Here is a 20,282-nt window from a genome sequence, read left to right on the forward strand (position 1 = left end):
ATATGAGATATGGTAAGAACTTACCCTTGTTATCTCTATTTCTACGAAGTCCATAGGGTTCCACAGGATACCTTGGGGTATAGGTGTAACGTCAGTCGCAGGGCACCAAAGAGTTAAGCTTTCAGCCTCCCAGGATGCACTAGGTCCCCCTCCTATACCCCGCCCCCGGGCCAAGGCACCTCAGTTAGTTACCAAGCCATAGGCCGGAGGAGGAGAACGAAGAGAGAGAACAAAGATCTGGACACATACAAGAATCACATTCTCACCAGAGGGAGATGGAAAACCGGTGACCAGAGCAAAGCCCATCTGCAGCACAGGTGCGACAGGGCGGGAGTCCTGTGGAACCCTATGGACTTCGTAGAAATAGAGATAACAAGGGTAAGTTCTTACCATATCTCATATTTTCTACTTCAGGGTCCATAGGGTATCCACAGGATACCTTGGGGATGTCCCAAAGCAGTATCCTTTAAGGGTGGGGACGCTCCTGTGCAGAAAGGAGAATCCGCCGCCCGAAGGAAGCATCCTGAGAGGCGAAGGTGTCAAACCTGTAATACCTCACGAAGGTATGGACAGAGGACCACGTAGCAGCCTTGCAGATCTGAACTGCCGAGGCACCACGTCGAGCTGCCCACGAAGGACCCACAGACCTAGTGGAATGAGCCTTCAGAGAAGGAGGGACCGGTAGGCCTTCATGAAGATAAGCTTCAGAAATAGCCATACGGATCCAGGCTGCCAAAGTTTGCTTTGAAGCAGGCCAACCCTTTTTACGGAAGCCATAGAGGACAAACAAAGCGTTCGACTTCCTAAACGAAGAAGTGCGGTCAACATAAGTCCTTAAGGCCCGCACAACATCCAAAGAGGCCTCACCCACGGAAAGACCCAATGAGTTAAAGGCCGGAACAACTACCCTCGTTAACATGAAACTGGGAAACAACTTTGGGAAGAAACTCGGGTCGAGTGCGGAGCACTGCCCTGTTCCCATGAAAAACCAAGAAAGGGGGTCTACAAGAAAGAGCCCCTAACTCAGAAACACGTCTGGCCGAAGCAATGGCCAGAAGGAAAACAGTCTTAGCTGTTAGCCATTTAATATCCACTGAGCCCAGTGGTTCAAACGGCGGTCCTTGGAGAGCCCTCAGGACCACAGCCAAATCCCAAGGCGCCACAGGTGGAACAAAGGGCGGCTGAATACGGAGAACACCTTGCATAAAGGTGCGCACATCCGGGATTGTAGCAATCCTACGGTGAAACCAGACAGATAGGGCCGAAACCTGTACCTTCAAAGAAGCAAGGCGAAGCCCATGATCTAGTCCCGCTTGCAGGAAGGCGAGAATCCGAGACAGACGAAAGTCCCGCGGTGCATAACCTCTCGGTCGACACCACTGGAAGAACGTATGCCACACGCGATGGTATATCCTCGCGGAAGACGGTTTCCGAGCTCGTAACATGGTACGCACCACAGAGCTGGAAAACCCCCGGGACCTCAGCATGGCCGTCTCAACAGCCACGCCGTCAAAGACAGCCGAGTCAGGTCCGGGTGAAGACAAGGACCCTGAGACAGAAGGTCCGGTCGTAGCGGCAACCGCAGAGGACTGTCCACGGACAGACCCTGAAGGTCTGAGAACCAGTGCCGTCTGGGCCACGCGGGAGCTATCAACAGGAGCGTCCCTCCTTCCTGTTTGAATTTCCGGATTACCCGTGGAAGAAGGGAGACCGGAGGGAACAGGTATGCGAACCGGAACGTCCACCGGACGGACAGAGCATCCACCAGAGACGCCCCTTCGTCTCTTGTGCGAGACCCGTACACCGGCAACTTGTTGTTGTGCCGGGACGCCATGAGGTCGATTTCTGGAAGACCCCACCTGTCCACCAGTAGTTGAAAAACGTCCGGGTGCAGGAACCATTCCCCTGGATGAACGTCCTGGCGACTTAGAAAGTCCGCCTCCCAATTTAGCACTCCCGGGATGAAGACCACTGATATGGCCGGAAGATTGCGCTCCGCCCAAACCAGGATCCGAGAGACCTCTACGAGAGCCGCCCGACTGCGAGTTCCTCCTTGCCTGTTTATGTAGGCCACGGTGGTAGCGTTGTCCAACTGGACCTGCACCGGGTGACCCTGGAGAAACCGCTGTGCCTGCAGGAGAGCTTTGAAGACCGCACGGAGTTCCAAGATATTTATTGGAAGCTCCGCTTCTGTCGGCGTCCACCTGCCCTGGAACAAGTGTGGACCCGAAACTGCTCCCCAGCCCCGAAGACTGGCGTCCGTTGTCAACAGGACCCAATTTGGAACCCAGAACGGACGTCCCTTGTTGAGGTGGGTCGTCTTTAACCACCACGCAAGGGACAGGCGAACCTCCGGGGTGAGCACAATCGTCTGGAACTTCAGAGACTGAGGCAGCCCGTTCCACTTGGACAGGATCAGGTGCTGCAGAGGTCTGGAGTGAAACTGGGCGTATTCCACCATGTCGAACACCGACACCATGGAGCCCAGTAACCTCATCGCCGAGTGTAAGGACACCCGGCGGCTGTGCAGACAACTGCGCACCCTTGACTGTAAAGCAGAGATCTTGTCCTCCGTCACGAAGATCCTTTGCTGTCCCGAGTCCAATAAGGCTCCAAGATGCAGAATCCTCCGAGACGGGATTAGAGTGGACTTCTGCCAGTTGATTAGCCAGCCGTGCCGTTGCAGCAGTGCAATGGTCAGGTCCAAGTGGTGTAACAGGAGCTCTGGAGATCCTGCCACCAATAACAGGTCGTCCAAGTATGGCAACATGCGGACTCCTTGCAGCCGCAGAGAAGCCGCCATGACCGCCATCACCTTGGTGAAAACACGTGGTGCTGTCCCCAGGCCAAAAGGTAACGCCCGAAACTGGAAGTGGTCGCTGCGGATTGCAAACCGAAGGAACTCTTGATGGCGCAAAAGAATAGGGACATGCAGGTAAGCGTCCTGTATGTCCAATGACACCATGTAGTCCCCAGGTTCCAGCGCCAGAATGATGGACCGTAGGGTCTCCATCCGAAACTTCGGGACCCGCAAAGACTTGTTGAGTGCTTTGAGGTTGAGAATCGGACGATATGACCCATTGGGTTTCTGTACCAAAAATAGATTTGAATAGAAACCCTGGCCCCTCTGGGAGAATGGAACAGGCACTATAACTCCAGCCTGGAGCATAGTGTGCAATACCTTCCGCAGCTCCGTAGCCTTGTTCCGGTCTGATGGTAGACCTGTGGTGAAGAATCGAGCCGGGGGTCTGTGCCGGAAGGAGAGGGCGTACCCGTGGGAGACCACCTCCAGAACCCAAGTGTCTGTCGTAGTGAACGACCAACACCGGGAGAACTGCAGCAGGCGGCCTCCCACCCTGGGATCCCCCAAGGGGAGACCCGGACCGTCAGGCCGCAGGCTTGTCATCTGGCTTGGGGGCCGGACGTCTGGTACTCCATGCCTGTTTCCGGGGCTTGACCGATTTCTTAGGGACAGCCTGTCGAGGAAACGACTGTGGTTTGGGCCTGCCCTGGGCCCTAGATGACCGAAAGGACGATGGTCCAGAACCAGAAGGAGCAGCGGCCGACGGGAGACAAGCAGATTTGGCTGCCGCCAGCGTGGCCACAATCTTATCCAGATCCGGACCGAAGAGAACTTCTCCGGTAAACGGCAACGCTTCCAGACCTTTCTTGGAATCTGCGTCCGCCTTCCAGGATCGCAGCCAGAAGGTGCGACGAGCAGCTACCGCTGCTGAAGAAATTCTAGACACCAGAGTACTAATGTCTAGAGCCGCCTCGTTGATGTAGGTGGCCGAATCACGGAGATTGCCAATTAACTCCGCTTGTTCGGCCGGACAGTCGGATTCAAAAGAAGCCTCTAATGAATCCGCCCAGCGCTCCATCGCTCTGGCAACCCAGCAAATGGCCATAGCCGGCTGTGCTGCCCCCCCTGCAAGGGAATAAGCGGACTTCAGGCAGATTTCTACCTTGCGGTCCGTAGCATCCTTAAGGGAGGACATGGATGGCATCGGCAATGTGGCACTACGGACAAGACGGGTCACGTGAGAATCCACCTGTGGAGGGGATTCCCACTTAGCAAAATAATTATCCGCGAACGGATAAGCCACCGCCAGGCGTCTCTGCGGCTGGTATCTTTTGCCAGGTTGTTTCCACGCCTCCTCTAAATGGTCCACCAACTGACCCGAAAGAGGAAAGACTGTGGCATCGCCCTTCACATCTGGGGGTACTTCGTCCTCAATCACCAAGGCTGTGCGGACCACCCGAATAAGTCCAGGAATATATACTTTGGACTTAGCATCAGCGTCCTTAGTATGGAGAGGTTCCTGATCATAAGGATCCAGAATCTCCCCATCATCAGACGTCCCTTCGTCATCCTCATAAGGAGCGGACAGAGACGCCACCGGCCTTTTATGAGGCCACATCACAGACTCCCCTTGCAACACATCCGACAAGTGCTGTACAGAACTCGTCAGGGAGTTAACCCACGCTGGCTCCAGAGAACCCGGGAGCGGGGAAATAGGGAGACTGTGGGGTACCACTAATTGTCGTGGGAACCCCTGCATGGGTGACGACACCACAGACTGCTGGGACAAACCCATCGGAGTAAACGCGGGCTGCGGAGCTAACTGGCCCACTAAAGCTGTTAACGCCTGAGCGAAGCAAGCCCAGGGCGGCTCCTGTACAGGTGCTGTAACCGTAATAGGCCGCGCCATGGACAAACACTGCCGGCAAAGGCCCTCCGCGCTACCCTCCCCCTCCGCTAACGGTACTTTGCACGTGGTACACTGTAGCCGGAGGGGAAAATCACTTTCAGACATGATGGCACCACGTATGTGACCTCTCTCACCAATTAAGTATTAAATAGGCGAGAGATCACCCTGCAGCACCGCACCACAAGGGCTTTAGCAGAAAGAACAGGGACAGTAATAAAGCTGACAGTTTAGAGAAGAAAAGTTACAGGCAGCGCTAGCACAGTCACATACAATGCAGAGAAATAACAATTCCTGCACTAACAGCGCTGATCACTCAACTACACAGACACAGGGCCTGGTAGGACACAGCGCTGCATACACAGACCTGAGCCACAGCGGAGGAGAGGTATGTGGGGGGACCCAGACCACGATGCTTCCTTCCAGACTTCCAGCAGCGTTCACCATGCGTTGCAGAGAAGATGGCCGCCGAGGAGCAGAGAGAAGCTGGCCTGGGGGAGGAGCGCTGACACAGGACCAGTCAGCACAGTGCAGAGAGGGCTGTGTGCAGCGGGGGAGGCGCCGGCTGTGAGACAGGGAAGGCGCGCTCCCCTGGTATGCATTTAACCCCTGGGACGCCGCAGCGCTACCGCTCTGCTGCGGTCTGCTGTCCCAGGGGGTAGTGGAAAGCGCAGGTTCAGTACCTGGCTCCACGCTGCAGCCAGTCCCCAGGGAGCCCCCTGCCTGGGGACTTAGGACCATGTGACCAGTGGGGACCCACCGCGGGACCCCGCTGCTTACCTTTGTCCCCCTTGGATCCGGCCATGGTCCGGAACATCTGGGGTCACCGCTAGCTGTGACCCCAGATGCTCACCAGCATCCCCGGATCGGTACCGGCGTTCTGGTACCGGCGGGGGTGTAGGGAAGACAGCATGGACGTCAGGACTGACTGTCCATGCTGTACATCCAGATGTGCAGCCACAGCTGCACTGAAGAAAGCTTCAGGGGCTCTTCTAGCCCCCACTCCGACAGGTGCACCCGACGCCGGCCGGGCACCAAACTAAACTGAGGTGCCTTGGCCCGGGGGCGGGGTATAGGAGGGGGACCTAGTGCATCCTGGGAGGCTGAAAGCTTAACTCTTTGGTGCCCTGCGACTGACGTCACACCTATACCCCAAGGTATCCTGTGGATACCCTATGGACCCTGAAGTAGAAAAAAAGAATTTTTTATTTAAACTAAAAACCACTAAAGACAAAACTCAACATATACTTTATGTTTCACCACTGCTCCACAGAACGCAAATACATTTTTCAGCCAGTCACTGGGCCTCGTACTAAACACAAAACGGCCAAGGTGCAGTGCACAATCCTTGGTGGCAGTTTTGAAGTAGCAATAATGGTCACTGGTCAATAGGAGGAGACGAGTTAATTTGAACTAGGGCAAAATATAAAAAAAGTTCACTAGAATTGTGGAGCACTAAAAATTTAATTTTATCTCACGGTGAAAGATTAATAATCATTTCATCATGAGGATTGTAAAGAAAGTGTGCCATGCATTTATTCTCATATAAACTGCAGTTATCGTTTTTATTATTATCTTTTATTTATATGGTGCCACAAAGTGCTTAGAGGGAACATTATAAATAGAATCTTTGACATTGCTACACAACTGAGTAAGGCTGGGTACACACCTGAATGATATCAGGATGATTTGCCATATTGGAATGACAAATAGTCTACATTATATAGTGTGTACACATAATGTATGCTCCCGTGGGTCGCATACGAGATTTTCTGGTTGGCCTGCTGCACGGCCAATCTGTCGATATCGTATGCGACTTAGTACCCATCATGTGGTGTGTATGGCCAACCGGACAACCAGACGATATGTCAGTCCATTAGGCCAATAGTTGTAGTGTGTACAGGAGCAAGAACAGATTGTATGCAATAAAACTATAAGATAGATCGTTTGGTCATATGCGAGTGTACGCTCAATACAGTTTCTTTTAGCCTCAAGGAAAATCGAGTGAAAGATCGTTCCAATTACAACTCGTTCAGGTGTGTACCCAGCCTTACAAATAATAACAATAGCAGTGACTGACCCATTGCCCTGGCAGTGCAGACAGAAGAGATCAGGGCTGCTGACTCAATAGTAATAGTGCACTAGAGATAAGGATAGTGTTGGGTGGAGAGCCCTGCCAATGAGATCTTACAGTCATGGTCTAGAGTTTAATCAAGTATGTTATTAAACCTAATATAACATAAATAACTGTATTTATGTACATTAACGCTCAATGAGGAATTACTTACTCTTTTGATGAATAAAGGCAAAGGAACAAAAGCATCCATTAAAAGCAACATAAAATAATATACAACAGATCTCACATCAGCTTAAACACTGAGGGGTCTGTGTCCTAAACCTTGGAGAGAGATAAAGAGGACAGAATCATAGTACTTACCAATCAGCTCCTAATTGTCATTTTTCAAACACAGAATGTAAAGGGACAGTAATGATCCACTTAATCTCTCTCCAAGGCTTAGTACATAGACCCCTTATAGTGGAATGGACATTATAAACAAAGAAAATAGTAACAAAAACTTACAAAGTGAATGCCTGTCCATAAAATAAAAAATTCTATACACACACACACACTATACACATATACTGCATACCTGAATGCAGTTATATATGTATGCATTTAGAATTACATAGATTGTGTGGTGAGAGGGATTGTCTCACCTGAATTGCCCACATTCTGGTGGGTTCAGCTCCCTCCAAGGGAGTCTAGAGTGAGCCCTGTTCAGTTTGCAGCAAGGGAGGTGTGGAACTCCATTTTTCACAGTTGCACAGGCTCAGCTGCAACTCATCACTGAGCAGCACAGGAAGGATTTAAAACTCACATACCTGTTGCTCATTGCCCTGATGCTGACTAGCAGCCAGGTAGTAACTGTAGTGTTGTGGTGCCAGGGTCCAAGGGCTATGCTGGGAGAGCATGGCCAATTGCTGACTGTTAAGCACAAGGAGTGCTGGGACATTTACTTTTATGTTTGTTTCCTTATTTTCTGTTATGTGCCTGTGAGAGTCCAGGCCTATGCTCACGTATGCTAAAGTGCAGTGTTTGCTGCCATTAAAAGCCACTGCTTTTCCAAGTACCTGCCTTTCTTTAGTCCTCATTTCTATACCCTGTGTTACAATATATATATCTCAAGAACTATTTAGCAGGAAAATCTATCCATATACTAAGCACTAATCAGGCAACTTATCTTGCCTCATAAGGTTGCAGTATACACGTTAATCCAGAAGATGAAGCACCAAGACAAATACTACAGATCATAAAGTCGCTGCTTATGCAACTTGCAACCTTTCAGTGTTACTGTAGGTTAAGTAACAATGGATTTGGTATCTACAAGATAGTGCAGCTGGACTTTCAGCGCATAGCATTGCACTGAAAGTTGGAGTTCTGATCATGCTTCTGCGGAATTTGATTACACCCAAGTTATGCAACAGATCCAGACTTAAAGACATGGCTCTACAGAGGAACCCAATTGAGGCACAGATGCTAGCGGGATCTGGCACAGCTGAGACTGTGTTTATACCATGTATACCCCATATCACCAACAATTTTCCTTTTCAATTCAAGCACCTGCAGATTCCTGTAAGCATTTGCTTCAAAATGACGATCAACAAGTTGCAGGGACAAACGCTCAGGGCTACAAGTGTAGATCTCAGGACCAGCTGCTTCTCCCATGGGCAGCACGTGGCTTGCTCGCGAGTTAGTAGCCCCAAGCATCTTTTTGTGTTAATCCCTGAGGGAAAAACTGCAAATATTGTTTACAAAGACATTTTGTGATCAATGTCTATAATATACAATATACATCACAATATTAGATGCCACTACTGTCTTTGTAAAATGAGTTCCCCTGAGCAATAACCAGACATCCATGCGAGCGAAGCTGCGGGCAAACGTTAGTATTTAAATAAATAGTTGGGCAGTACCTGGGCTCTAAAACTATAGTGATCGGCAAGCATTTCACATAATACAGATCAAGAATTAAAAATGCAAAGTTAGAAGGCTACTGTCCTTGTATGACAAGAAGCATACGTTTCCGATCAAGATAAGAGGAACGTCCTCCAGAGAGCTGAAAGCAACAGCTGCCAAATGACACATATATGTTGATCTAGATATGATGAATATGCTAACAAAAAAACAGATTTACACAGAGTTTGGTACGGCATTATCTAAATAGCAACACAAATAATCCTTACAAGGGAAATGTACAACTCAAGCACTTCAATACCTGAGTACTGAGTGTGTGGTGGGGCAGCTGTCCTATCAGCACACTTAACAGAGTTTTCCAAAACTACAGATATGTCCACATACACCTTACCTCTGTGCGTCACAAGTTGCGTTAGAGCCATGCGACTGCGAGTGTATCTGCATGCGAAATGCTATGTTACAGTGTTAGTGGCTGTAACAATGTAACATAGCATTTCGCATGCAGATACACCCGCAGTCGCACACAGAGTATAGGCATGCTGCATGTCATTTTAATCAGCAGAAGAGGTTTGTGTGTCCTATCTGCATCACTGTGCAAATAAGACACATAAAAAGACGCTCAGCGCTACAGAGTCACGCTACGGTGCAACTAGAGGAGCTGTTTAACTGTAAGGTGTATGTGGACACATCTGTATTTGAATTTCAGGTAACCCCTGTGTCCTCGGGCAGAAGAACTGAACACTTACCAGACACTGGGTCAGTAGCTCACAAAGAAATCCACAACTCAAAAGAAGCCATAACCTCCAGCTGGTCCTCCCAATGACATTTCCCTATGGCTATGGGAATCTTCCTTCCTACTGTCTAGGGGGAAGTGGAAGCTTTCCCAACCATTGATCAGTGGCTCTGATCTTCTGGAGTGTGATATGGTTTCTAATCATCTACCTTATGAATACATAGACTCCTTGCTGCATACTTGCCTACTTTTGAAAAAGTATTTCAGGGAGATTGTGACAGCAGCACCTATGAGCGCGGCTGTAAAGTGGGTGTGTACTGCTACATCTGAGAGGCGTGTCATAAACCTGATTTACATCCACATGTAAATGAGCCCCAAAGCAGTTAGTGAGATCTACTTGTTGATGAAAACACACTGATACTTCTCAGAAAATACATGTAGCCATAGGGATCATTGTGCCTTATAACCAATGCAGGGTAATAATATTAATCATCCCATTTGAATGTATATATCTCTGTTTTTTCTTTTATATAACAGTATCATAATGGGAGTAAGGTGAAATGAGGGAGATTGGTAGACTCTTCAGGGAGATTGCTGCTATTTCAGGGAGTCTCCCTGACAATGAGGGAGAGTTGGCAAGTATGCCTTGCTGGGAATGGCTCTTGGCTGAAAGCTCTGTGCAATGGAAGTAAACATATTCACAAACATTTCTGCAAAGCATATCTGCTAAATGTCAGACACTCAGTCTGCTTTGCTAGAAAAGCACATCCCTCTTACCATGGCAAACTGCTTCAGAGGGGTAAAATTCCGGTTATTTCATTATATTATTCACCTCAGTAATGCACAGCTTTTTACAGATACAGAAGCAATGTTAAATTTTGCTTTGTCTAACTCATCACAACAAAATATAATTATTACAATCACAACTTTGTTTTCCTCATGTAGAGCAAAACGTTTGGTTTCTTGTACAAGAAAACCCTTCAAGGAGAGGATAAACACTCCACTAGCGATGAAACCTAACTTGTAAGACATGCATGGATGCATCTGTGAGTGGTTTACACAGAGTTACAGTAAAGATATTGTCTCACCAAAATATAGTCGATATTTATGAGAGTGCAGGGAGTAAAGTATAACAGAACTACTCATTACCGACACAAGCTGTGACTCAGTAATACGGTATATTACAGTCAATCTCAGCATTGGCACAGCTTACTAAGACTTAATATAGCACACATTTACCCCCTCCCCTGCACACACAGATCCATACATACAGTTTGTCCAGCTGATGATAAATTAGGGCTTATATACAATGATGCAGCATTCATGCAGAAATAAATAAAATGCATTGTATTATTAAGCTATTATACTGTAATAGATGTCAGATGCCTGTAATAAAACTAATTGCCTAAACAAACATATTATAGCACTGTATGATTGTGCTTTGAAAACACACTGTGACAGAACTACAAAAGTTTAACTCCATCCTAATGAGATTCCACAACTACTGCACATGCAAAACAAATCCCAAAACTTAACTGAAACCCTATCTTTAATCCTGACCGATAAAAACTTGACGACTTTATAAAAAAAAAATAAAAAAATAATTATTATGCTGAAAGCCGGTAGCTGATGTCACAGGATGTTCCGCAGGAGCACATTGATCTCCTGACAGTATATATACTGATCGCTTTTTTTTTAAACTCATTTAAATCATTTATAATTGTCCAGAAGAGAACTTCAGGCAGGCATGTAAAAAGGCAAAGGTCTAATGTTGATGACTGTTTGAAATCTAAGCACACTTGCACATACAGAGGTGCACATGACCATCAGAAAGCAAACCTCCCAACTTTTCCTTGGGACAAGTGTATGTGTGCATCATGAACAAGAAGGAGCATGGCTGTCACAGTGCGCCGGACGTCGGCTATTACTTACTGGGTCCAGCAGCACTGGTATCCCAGGCAGCGGGCGGGGAGTGCCTGGTGCCCGCTGCCGATGTGTCGGCTCTCTCCACTGTGCGGCTGCTACAGTACAGGCGACCGCGACTCTCCTAGGAGCGCGCGTGCCAACCTGAAGGTTTAAAGGGACAGGCGCGCCAAACGTGAAGTCACGTTTGCGCACGAATTGAACTCCTCCCTATAAGAGGGAGTCTCTGGCAACAGACAGGTGCCAGAGTATAGGCTCCAATACCTTACTCCAACGTTCCTGTTAATACCCCGTTACTTGTTCCTGACCTTGGTACTGCGTTTGATAATCGGATTCTGACCTTGGCTATCCTCCATGACCCGCATACGTCTGCTCCCTGGTACAGTCTTGTCCATTTGGTTCTGACCCAGCCTGTCAACTATGCTGAAGGCTTCTTCACTCCATTCAGAGTTTACCAGCACCTGTATAGGGGAACCAATCCTGAGGGCCGCGACCTGTGTGTCGGATGCAGCCAAGTCCATACCTTCTTGCGAGGGTCCTTGGTGAATACCGCCGGCACATTAGACTCCACGCCTCAGAAATAGGTCACGCCAAGCCCCAAATATAAGTTGCATCCATTATCCACCAGAGAGTTGCGACAATGGCCACACATCATAGAGGACTTTTCAAAGTGATGGTTAGCCAATCATCCTGTTACCTTCTCTTAAAAGGACACACATCATGGCAGGTGCTATGGAGAGCAGCAGTGAATGGAACATACCTCCAAATCATCCAGCAGAAAGAGAGTCTTTAGATTGGGACTATTCCTACATCGGGACGGTTGAGAGGTATGAAAAGTATTGTTGTGCTACGGAATGAAGGCCAATGTGTGTCTCTGCTTTCTATAGGCAGTTTCATGCGTTATACCAGTAAATTGTAGAACCCATTATAAGGATTTAAATTTTGTAACAATATTAGTGTAGTGAAGCTACCCTAAAACATTTAAAACTTGTTATTGAGCAATGCTTGCACTTTATACCCAGTTTACACCAAAATCTCAGGTCTGACCCGGGATTTGGAACAGGGTTCCAACCAGTGACAGACCCCATTAACATTGCAACTCCGACTCGGGTTATTTCCGGATCGGGCCCTTTACACTACACACGGGTGCAGTTTTAAGTTTTCTGCTGGTGCTTGGAGATGACCTCCAAGCGCCGGTTAGCCAGCTGTTTCTATGCTGTAAACGGGACCCGGGTTGGATTGCCGGGTCACTGGACCCAGTTTATTTTTCAGTGAACCTTTTACACTGAGCCGCGACCCGGGTTGACACAGAAATAACCGGGGTTATTTGGCCAATGTAAAAGGGGTATGACGCAGCGGATACTAATTCTTGTTAGGTGTGCCTTTTTTAACAGTTATTTTAGGACTGACGATTAAGACCAGATAACAAGCTAAGAAAATCCTGGCTAAAGAATGTAGCTAATTAACATTTCATGTTCTAATATTCATTCTTGCCAACAGAACAAATTACAATTAACCACCATTCTATATATTTTGCTCACTCTGACAGGAAATAATCCAAACAAAACTTGTAATGGGTTAAAGGGAGCTGATCTACCTCAAATAAAGAACAAATGCAGAAATTACTTGTTGACCATGATAGAAATTACAGAGCACACGGGACGAGGCATGCAAATAACTACAGGGCAGAGGTTTGTACTCATGTGTTATACGCCTGCTGTAAACTAAGATACACCGTCTATCTCATGTCAGTTGCCATGGAGAATTCTACATATTTATACTAAGAACCTCTGGTGATCCTATAAAGTGTTGTCTGGTACTGCTAAACAATATAGCTGGAATACAAGATTTATTACTCTAGGCAATTGTTATAATGCTAGATTACAGCTGAGTAATGTTCACCTTCAAGATTCTTTATACTTTATTCAGCTCACAGATGAGAACAATTATAAAACATAGCTTTATTTCCCCATGTTAAAAAATGTATAAGCGCTATTTTGATAGTAGAAGTGAAGGAACAAATGTGAAATATATACAGTATATCAGGTCAATGTGTCAGGCACACTAAAATAACAGGTACTGGTACTTCAGAATTTGGGTTTAGTTTGACAAAATGAAAGCAACTTGTTCTAAGCATTTAGTATTTGGCAGGATCTCAAGCAAAATCCTTTGATGTATCAATAATCTGGTATATCATACTCTATATACACAATAATGAAGGAAGCAAACTAGAACATGTTTGTGGTTAGCGACTGCTTCCTCTTGAAATATCACATGTAACTGTAGATACTAGTCCATGACACAACATAGTTTTACCTTTATCACTTAAACCTAGATAACCCACCCAAAATTCCAGGTGTCAGATGTGTTACCTACAATGAATAGGACGTAGGTCTGTGTGCTCAACATTATTAATGAGTAGCTGCAAATTTCCTTTATTTTCTTTCTAGCTGGTTTTCGTGCATTTCTGTATAATGGGATCCCATCTCCCTGTTATAAATACCTGTACTTATGTTATAGCATGTTTATGTAGATGTCATCAGATGATAGATCACATTTGTATTGGAAACCAAAATATACATATTTAGCTAGTTACTTCCTTGAGTGTTGTCAGCTTTTGGCACACAAAGGTCCCTTGTTTATCAAGCCTTAGGAGAAGGACAGTGTGTCCCAAAAGCTCAGAACATCCATGTAATTTTACAGCAGCTATTAAACTGTATAATTAATTTATTTTTTACTGCTACAAAATTGACACTAACTAAATATTGATGACATAAAGCATGTTTGCCAACCTTTTGGCCCTAAATGCAATATCTGCAATTTTTGTGCATCAGCGCAATCTCGGAGAGTTAGCCGCTAGATCTAAAGCGGCAACTTATTTAAGGGCCAACCAACCAGGTTTTGCCTTAAAACTAATTGGCAACTTAAATCTAGCAGCTATCTCGCTGGAATAGTGCCATTGCTGGTAAGACGCTGACTATTACATATCAGCATTTGTGACTGATCATACTACCCTCAAATAAGCTCCATCGGAAACATACACTATTATGTATTATTTTTTCATATATTATAACTACTACTAATGGCTATTTCATCATCCTGTAACAGGTCTAAAACTGAACTGGTTGGTCTTGGTGCCTTTATCTGTATTAAATGGGCATAAGGGCATCATAAAGCTGCCTCCTATGTGCACCATCCACTTCCACTGCACTCTCACTCCTCAAACTGCCTAATGCTGGGTGCACACCATTTGATACGTCGTTCAAACAGCTGACGAACAATATATCACCTAGTGCATGCGTTTGTGTGTAGAGAAGATATGTGTAAAAAACTTTATTGAAAGAAAGATGGTGACCAAATTAAATCCTACGATCGAGGACAGGTCATTAGTACTGGCACATATCTAACCATGACTGCACTTATTCTACATGAAACTGATCGCAACTTTATAATGTTTAGCGCTTTTATTTATCCACCAGTGTGTGTATATCGCCAACTACCTAATTAAATTGTAAGTTCTCTGAAGCAGGAGCCCCATTATAGTTTAATTTTTATGTGCGATGTGTAATTTATGCTGAGAGGCACTGTGCACATTTTGCTGTGCCATATAAATACACCTATAATACAACATACAGTATGTGAATAGGACAATGGGAAATGGACAGGTAAAGGTTGCCAATTAGGAGCATGTAACAATGTAAAAGTTATTTGCCAGAATACATCTGGAATATTGCTGCGTATACTGTATGTTATGGAATGCACATTTGTGCAATATAAATTCCCTCAAAACGCCATTAAAGGGATTAAAAAATGTGTATAAGAAACAAAAAGATATAATACAAGTACTAGCCTGACTGGCTTTTTAAATATGCTAAAATACATTCTTATGAAATAATAAAAAACACATCTAGTTCAGTAATTTTTGATAATAGTAACATTGTATATTTTGGGAAACCTATGGATATATGTGGATATAGTGCTGGAATGCCATTTCTCATGTTGCTATTGGTTAATGTGTCATGTAGGCTCTTACAGTAACACACAGCAGTCCACTTAAATATTGTGGTCAGAAGGAAGTAATTAGGTATATTGTCTGACATTATATTGCCATTAAAACTACTCTTAACCACAGTGTCAACTTTATTCATTTCACAGAGCAAGGATAAAGCAAGTTTACATCATCCTACAATGCCCCCTGCTGCTGCCACGATTAGAACCATCTTCTTTCAGTTCTTCCAGACAAAAGACAGAATGCTAGGACAAATATACAGTGCAATCGATGATTACCATCAAGTCAAGTGATAACAGAGATCTGAAAAGATGCAGCTCGCTGTTATCATCTATAGTCTAATCACCAATATCACAAATACCAGGATGTTTTACAAAAGCTTTGTATGACTACTAAACCAAATCTGAATACTAATTTACAGATATGAATACAAGAGAAGCCTGAATGATGAATGCAATAAAAAAATGGAAGCAATACAAACTGTAGGTAAAAGATTAATCTGCATAAATCTGTATTAAAACAAAATAAAACGAAATAAAATCTGGCCATATGTCATGCTGAATTCTAGATTGGGTGCACTCTACTGTTTAATTTGACTGGATAGATCTTGCTGTATATATTGATCACTCCATATAGAATAAACAAACGGTCAGGAAAAACGTATGTCTCTGCTTCATCAAGAGTCAGTTTCCAAAACTGCAATCAGGTTGTAGCTGGTAAGAGAAGATGCCATGAAAGGGGTTCATTTGGCCAAGGTCAGTAAGAGACCAAGCACAAACAGAAAGGGCTTAGCAGTGATGTAATAACAATGCAGACACGCCTACAGGGACAAGTGCAAATGTCAGAAGCTTCTTTCAGGATTTTATCAAATTTGATTTTCATCATTTCAAATCACAAGAGGAATAGACTTAAAAGGCTCCCTATTGTATTTACAGAAAGTGCATCATACAGAGGGAAAAAACATTCCACGTCAATCACAAAATTACATCTAATATCTTTAGTTAACAAGTTTAGGCAACTGTTTAAGTATATGCATAGCATGCCTGTCACATGGAGGTGCTTTAAATGCTTATATACAGATGTGTCCACATACATCTATCCTCCGTGCACTACAAGTCGCGCTACACATAACATGGGAGCTCCGTGTGACTTGGTAGCCCTGAGCGTCTTTTCGGGCGACTTTCTACCTTTAAATGCATCTTATTCCCACAGTGATGCGAATAGTTAGCACAAGCAGCTTCTGCTGATTAAAATGATATGCAGCATGCTTATAATCTGTGTGCGACAGCGGGTGTATCTGCATACGAAATGCTACGTTACAGTGTCACAGCCGCTGACTCTGTAGCGTAGCGTGTCGCATGCAGATACACCCGCAGTCGCACACAGAACATAGGCATGCCGCTTATCATTTTAATCAGCAGAAGCTGCTTGTGCTAGCTATTTTCATCACTATGTGCATAAGACGCATTTGAAGGTAAAAAGTTGCATGAAAAGACGCTCTGCGCTACCGAGCCACTCCACGGCATGGCGTGACTAGAAGGGCTGTTTAGCGCACAAGGTGGCTAGATGTATGAGGACACATCTGTATGGATATGTTGTTAATAAAAAGCACACTGCATTTATGATGATGTGCACCTATAACTAAACCACATACATGAATGCAGATAGTTACAGAAGGGTACATATATGACGTTAGATGCAATCCCTAGATAAAACTAAACTTAAAAAAAGGAAATGAGAAAAAAAACGTGCTCTATTATTGTGTAAATGTTCCTAGCATCCAGGAAAGTAAATATAGTTTTTATTTAATAAAAAAGTTATCAAAATTCAGTGATTACAGACTGGTCACGAGAGAATGTAATTTTATCAGCGCTACAAATAAAATGTTGCTATGATTCACAATATTTACAGGTTGTCATGCATTCAATCTTCTACTTGTGGACTTGAAAGGCAAGCTCACATAGAAAGCCACAAAGGAGCGGTCTCTAGACTCAGAGCATCACGGGAAAGCACAGAATACTGTGAGATTTATCTGGGAGTACAACACAAGCATTCCCGTTTTTAGATTGTATTTACTTTGAAGATGAGGATAATGCAAATATAGGTTTGTAGTCTGTAAGGAACAATGTACCAATAGAACATTATTGCTAATTGCTACAATGTCATGATTACTGCTCTAATGCTTTTGTAGTATTCTGGCCTAAGTCAATGTTTTAGGGAGCAATCTTTAATGGATAATATGTGCAAAGGTTTATTTAGAAAAATGTATTTGAAACATTCCTTAAGTAATCATTGCAGCCCTGTTCCAGTGTCATGGATATTCCTCTCATAAGCAACGTATGTCTATGAGTCAGCTGCAACATATTATTACATGGGCTGGCCTTCTCATGTCACAAAATAGAGAGGAATGGTTGTGTTACATTGCAGTGTGTTTAGGAATAAAAAGTGAAACAGCTTACATGGCTGTGTGCTTGTGGTGCTGCATTTCTTTAGTTACATTATGGAAATCCACTCCCGCTGTTTCCAACCGTTGCTGTAAATCTGAATAAAAGAAAACCATTTAATTAGTGATTTGGGTTTTATAATTACAGATTGAATTACAAATTGCCTTAACTTATCAAGAAAAAAAAATTCTAGCATAAATAATGTATTATTACAGAATGTTGAGGGTTTATGTTATACCAAAATAAGCATCACCTGTCGGAAACCTTGATGTTCCATTTGGCATGCCTAGAAGAAAGTTTAATATTAGAGGTGGATGCTCTGCACAAAATTATGTCTGCTGGTACATAATATAACGATCAGAAGATAATACTACATACATACAATAAGGCGTGCAATACTACAAACAATACAATACAGCATACGATACAACAACAATACAATACAGAGCTCACAGACATAGTAACAGCATACTAAGTTAAAAACAGCTGCAAGTGAAGTCCCCTAAATATAACTCAAATGTTATTTATTAGCCTAGGTTCCTTTTCCTGCCTATCCCAACCATAATCCAACTGTAAATTATATTGGTCTTTTTTATGAGGATAGTGAAATCTTAACTCCCTTATTTTTGTTTAATCTTCAATTGAACTTGTCTACATACAGTAGCAGTCAAAAGTTTGGACACACCTGCTCATTCAATGGTTTTTGCTTATTTAAATTATTTTCAACATAGTAGATTAATACTGAAGACATCAAAACTATGAAATAACACATATGGATTTATGTTGTAAATAAAAAAAAAAGTGTTAACTCAAAAGATGTTTAATATTTTAGATTCCTCAAAGTAGCCCCCTTTTGCTTGGATGACAGCTTTGCACACTCTTGGCATTCTCTCAATCAGCTTCATGAGGTAGTCTCCTGGAATGGTTTTCCAACAGTCTTGAAGGAGTTCCCAGAGGTGCTGAGCACTTCTTGGCTGCTTTTCCTTCACTTGGTGGCCCAACTCATCCCAAACCAGCTCAATTGGGTTTAGGTTGGGTGATTGTGGAGGCCAGGTCATCTGACGCAGCACTCCATCACTTTCCTTCTTGGTCAAGTAGCCCTTACATAACCTGGAGGTGTGTTTGGGATCATTGTCTTGTTGAAAAACAAATGATGGTCCCAGTAAGGGCAAACCAGATGGGATGGCAATGCGCTGCAGAATGCTGTGGTAGCCATGCTGGTTAAGTGTGCCTTGAATTTTGAATAAATCACCAACAGTGTCACCTGCAAAGCACCCCCACACCATCACACCTCCTCCTCCATGCTTCACAGTGGGAACCACACATGCAGAAAACATCTGCTTACCTTCACTGCGTCTCACAAAGACACGGCGGTTGGAACCAAGAATCTCAAATTTTGACTCATCAGACAGAAGTACAGATTTCCACTGGTCTAATGTTCATTCCTTGTGTTTCTTGGCCCAAACAATTCTCCTCTTCTTGTTGTTCATCCTCAGTAGTGGCTTCTTCGCAGCAATATGACCATGAAGGCCTGATTCACGCAGTCTCCTCTGAACAGTTGATGTTGAGATTTGTCTGCTACTTGAACTCTGTGAAGACTTTATATGGCCTCTAATCTGAGGTGCTGTTAAGTAGCGGTTTTTGAGGTTGGTAACTCTAATGAACTTATTCTCTGCAGCAAAGGTAACTCTTGGTCTTCCTTTCCTGGGGCGTTCCTCATGAGAGACAGTTTCATCATAACGTTTGATGGTTTTTGCAACTGCACTTGAGGATACATTCAAAGTTCTTGAAATTTTCCGTATCGACTGACCTTCATGTCTTAAAGTAATGATGGACTGTCGTTTCTCTTTACGGAGTTGATTGGTTGGTGCCATAATATGGATTACAACAGTAGTCAAATAGTGGTGTCCACTGTGTACTGACCCTACCTCTGCACAAGACAACTGATGGTCTCAAACACATTAAGAAGGCAAGTAATTCCACAGATTGACTCTAGAAAAGGCACACCTGTTAATTCAAAACCATTCTAGGAGACTACCTCATGAAGCTGATTGAGAGAATGCCAAGAGTGTGCAAAGATGTCATCCAAGCAAAAGGGGGCTAAAATATAAAACATTTTTTGTTTACAACATAATTCAATGTGTGTTCTTTCATAGTTTTGATGTATTCAGTATTAATCTACTGTGTTGAAAATAATTTAAATAAACAAAAACCATTGAATAAGGTGTGTCCAAACTTTTGACTGATACTGTACATATACCTCAGCGGCTTCCTCAGACAAAACCGCTGAGGTATACCACAAGGCGGGGAAACGCGTTACAGACTCCAGCTCCACATTATTATCCACCAATACAGGGCTCTCTGTTGTATCAGCTTTACTGTGAGTAATCTTACTAAAAACAACTCTCAGTGAATACCATTATCTGGGCAACAATAAGACTTTTGCCAATTATTTCTGCATACAAAGCGGATGAATGATAGCTGATAT

The 20,282-nt window shown here is 44.3% G+C and overlaps 1 protein-coding gene across 1 annotated transcript in view; it reads right to left on the reverse strand.

Annotated features, from left to right (window-relative positions):
• The window catches only part of LEKR1 (leucine, glutamate and lysine rich 1), a 154,805-nt gene that overhangs the window by 34,334 nt on the left and 100,189 nt on the right, over positions 1–20,282 (reverse strand). The window contains exons 7-8 of the mRNA XM_088447640.1: positions 18,048–18,080; positions 17,810–17,891 (exon numbers count right to left, since the gene is read on the reverse strand). Coding sequence (XP_088303766.1) covers positions 17,810–17,891; positions 18,048–18,080 — 115 coding nt within the window. The remainder of the gene's footprint in view (positions 1–17,809; positions 17,892–18,047; positions 18,081–20,282) is intronic.

Source organism: Taudactylus pleione, unplaced genomic scaffold, assembly GCF_031769625.1.
Source record: "Taudactylus pleione unplaced genomic scaffold, aTauple2 ptg000436l, whole genome shotgun sequence".
In the NCBI taxonomy this organism is placed as follows: Eukaryota; Metazoa; Chordata; class Amphibia; order Anura; family Myobatrachidae; genus Taudactylus; species Taudactylus pleione.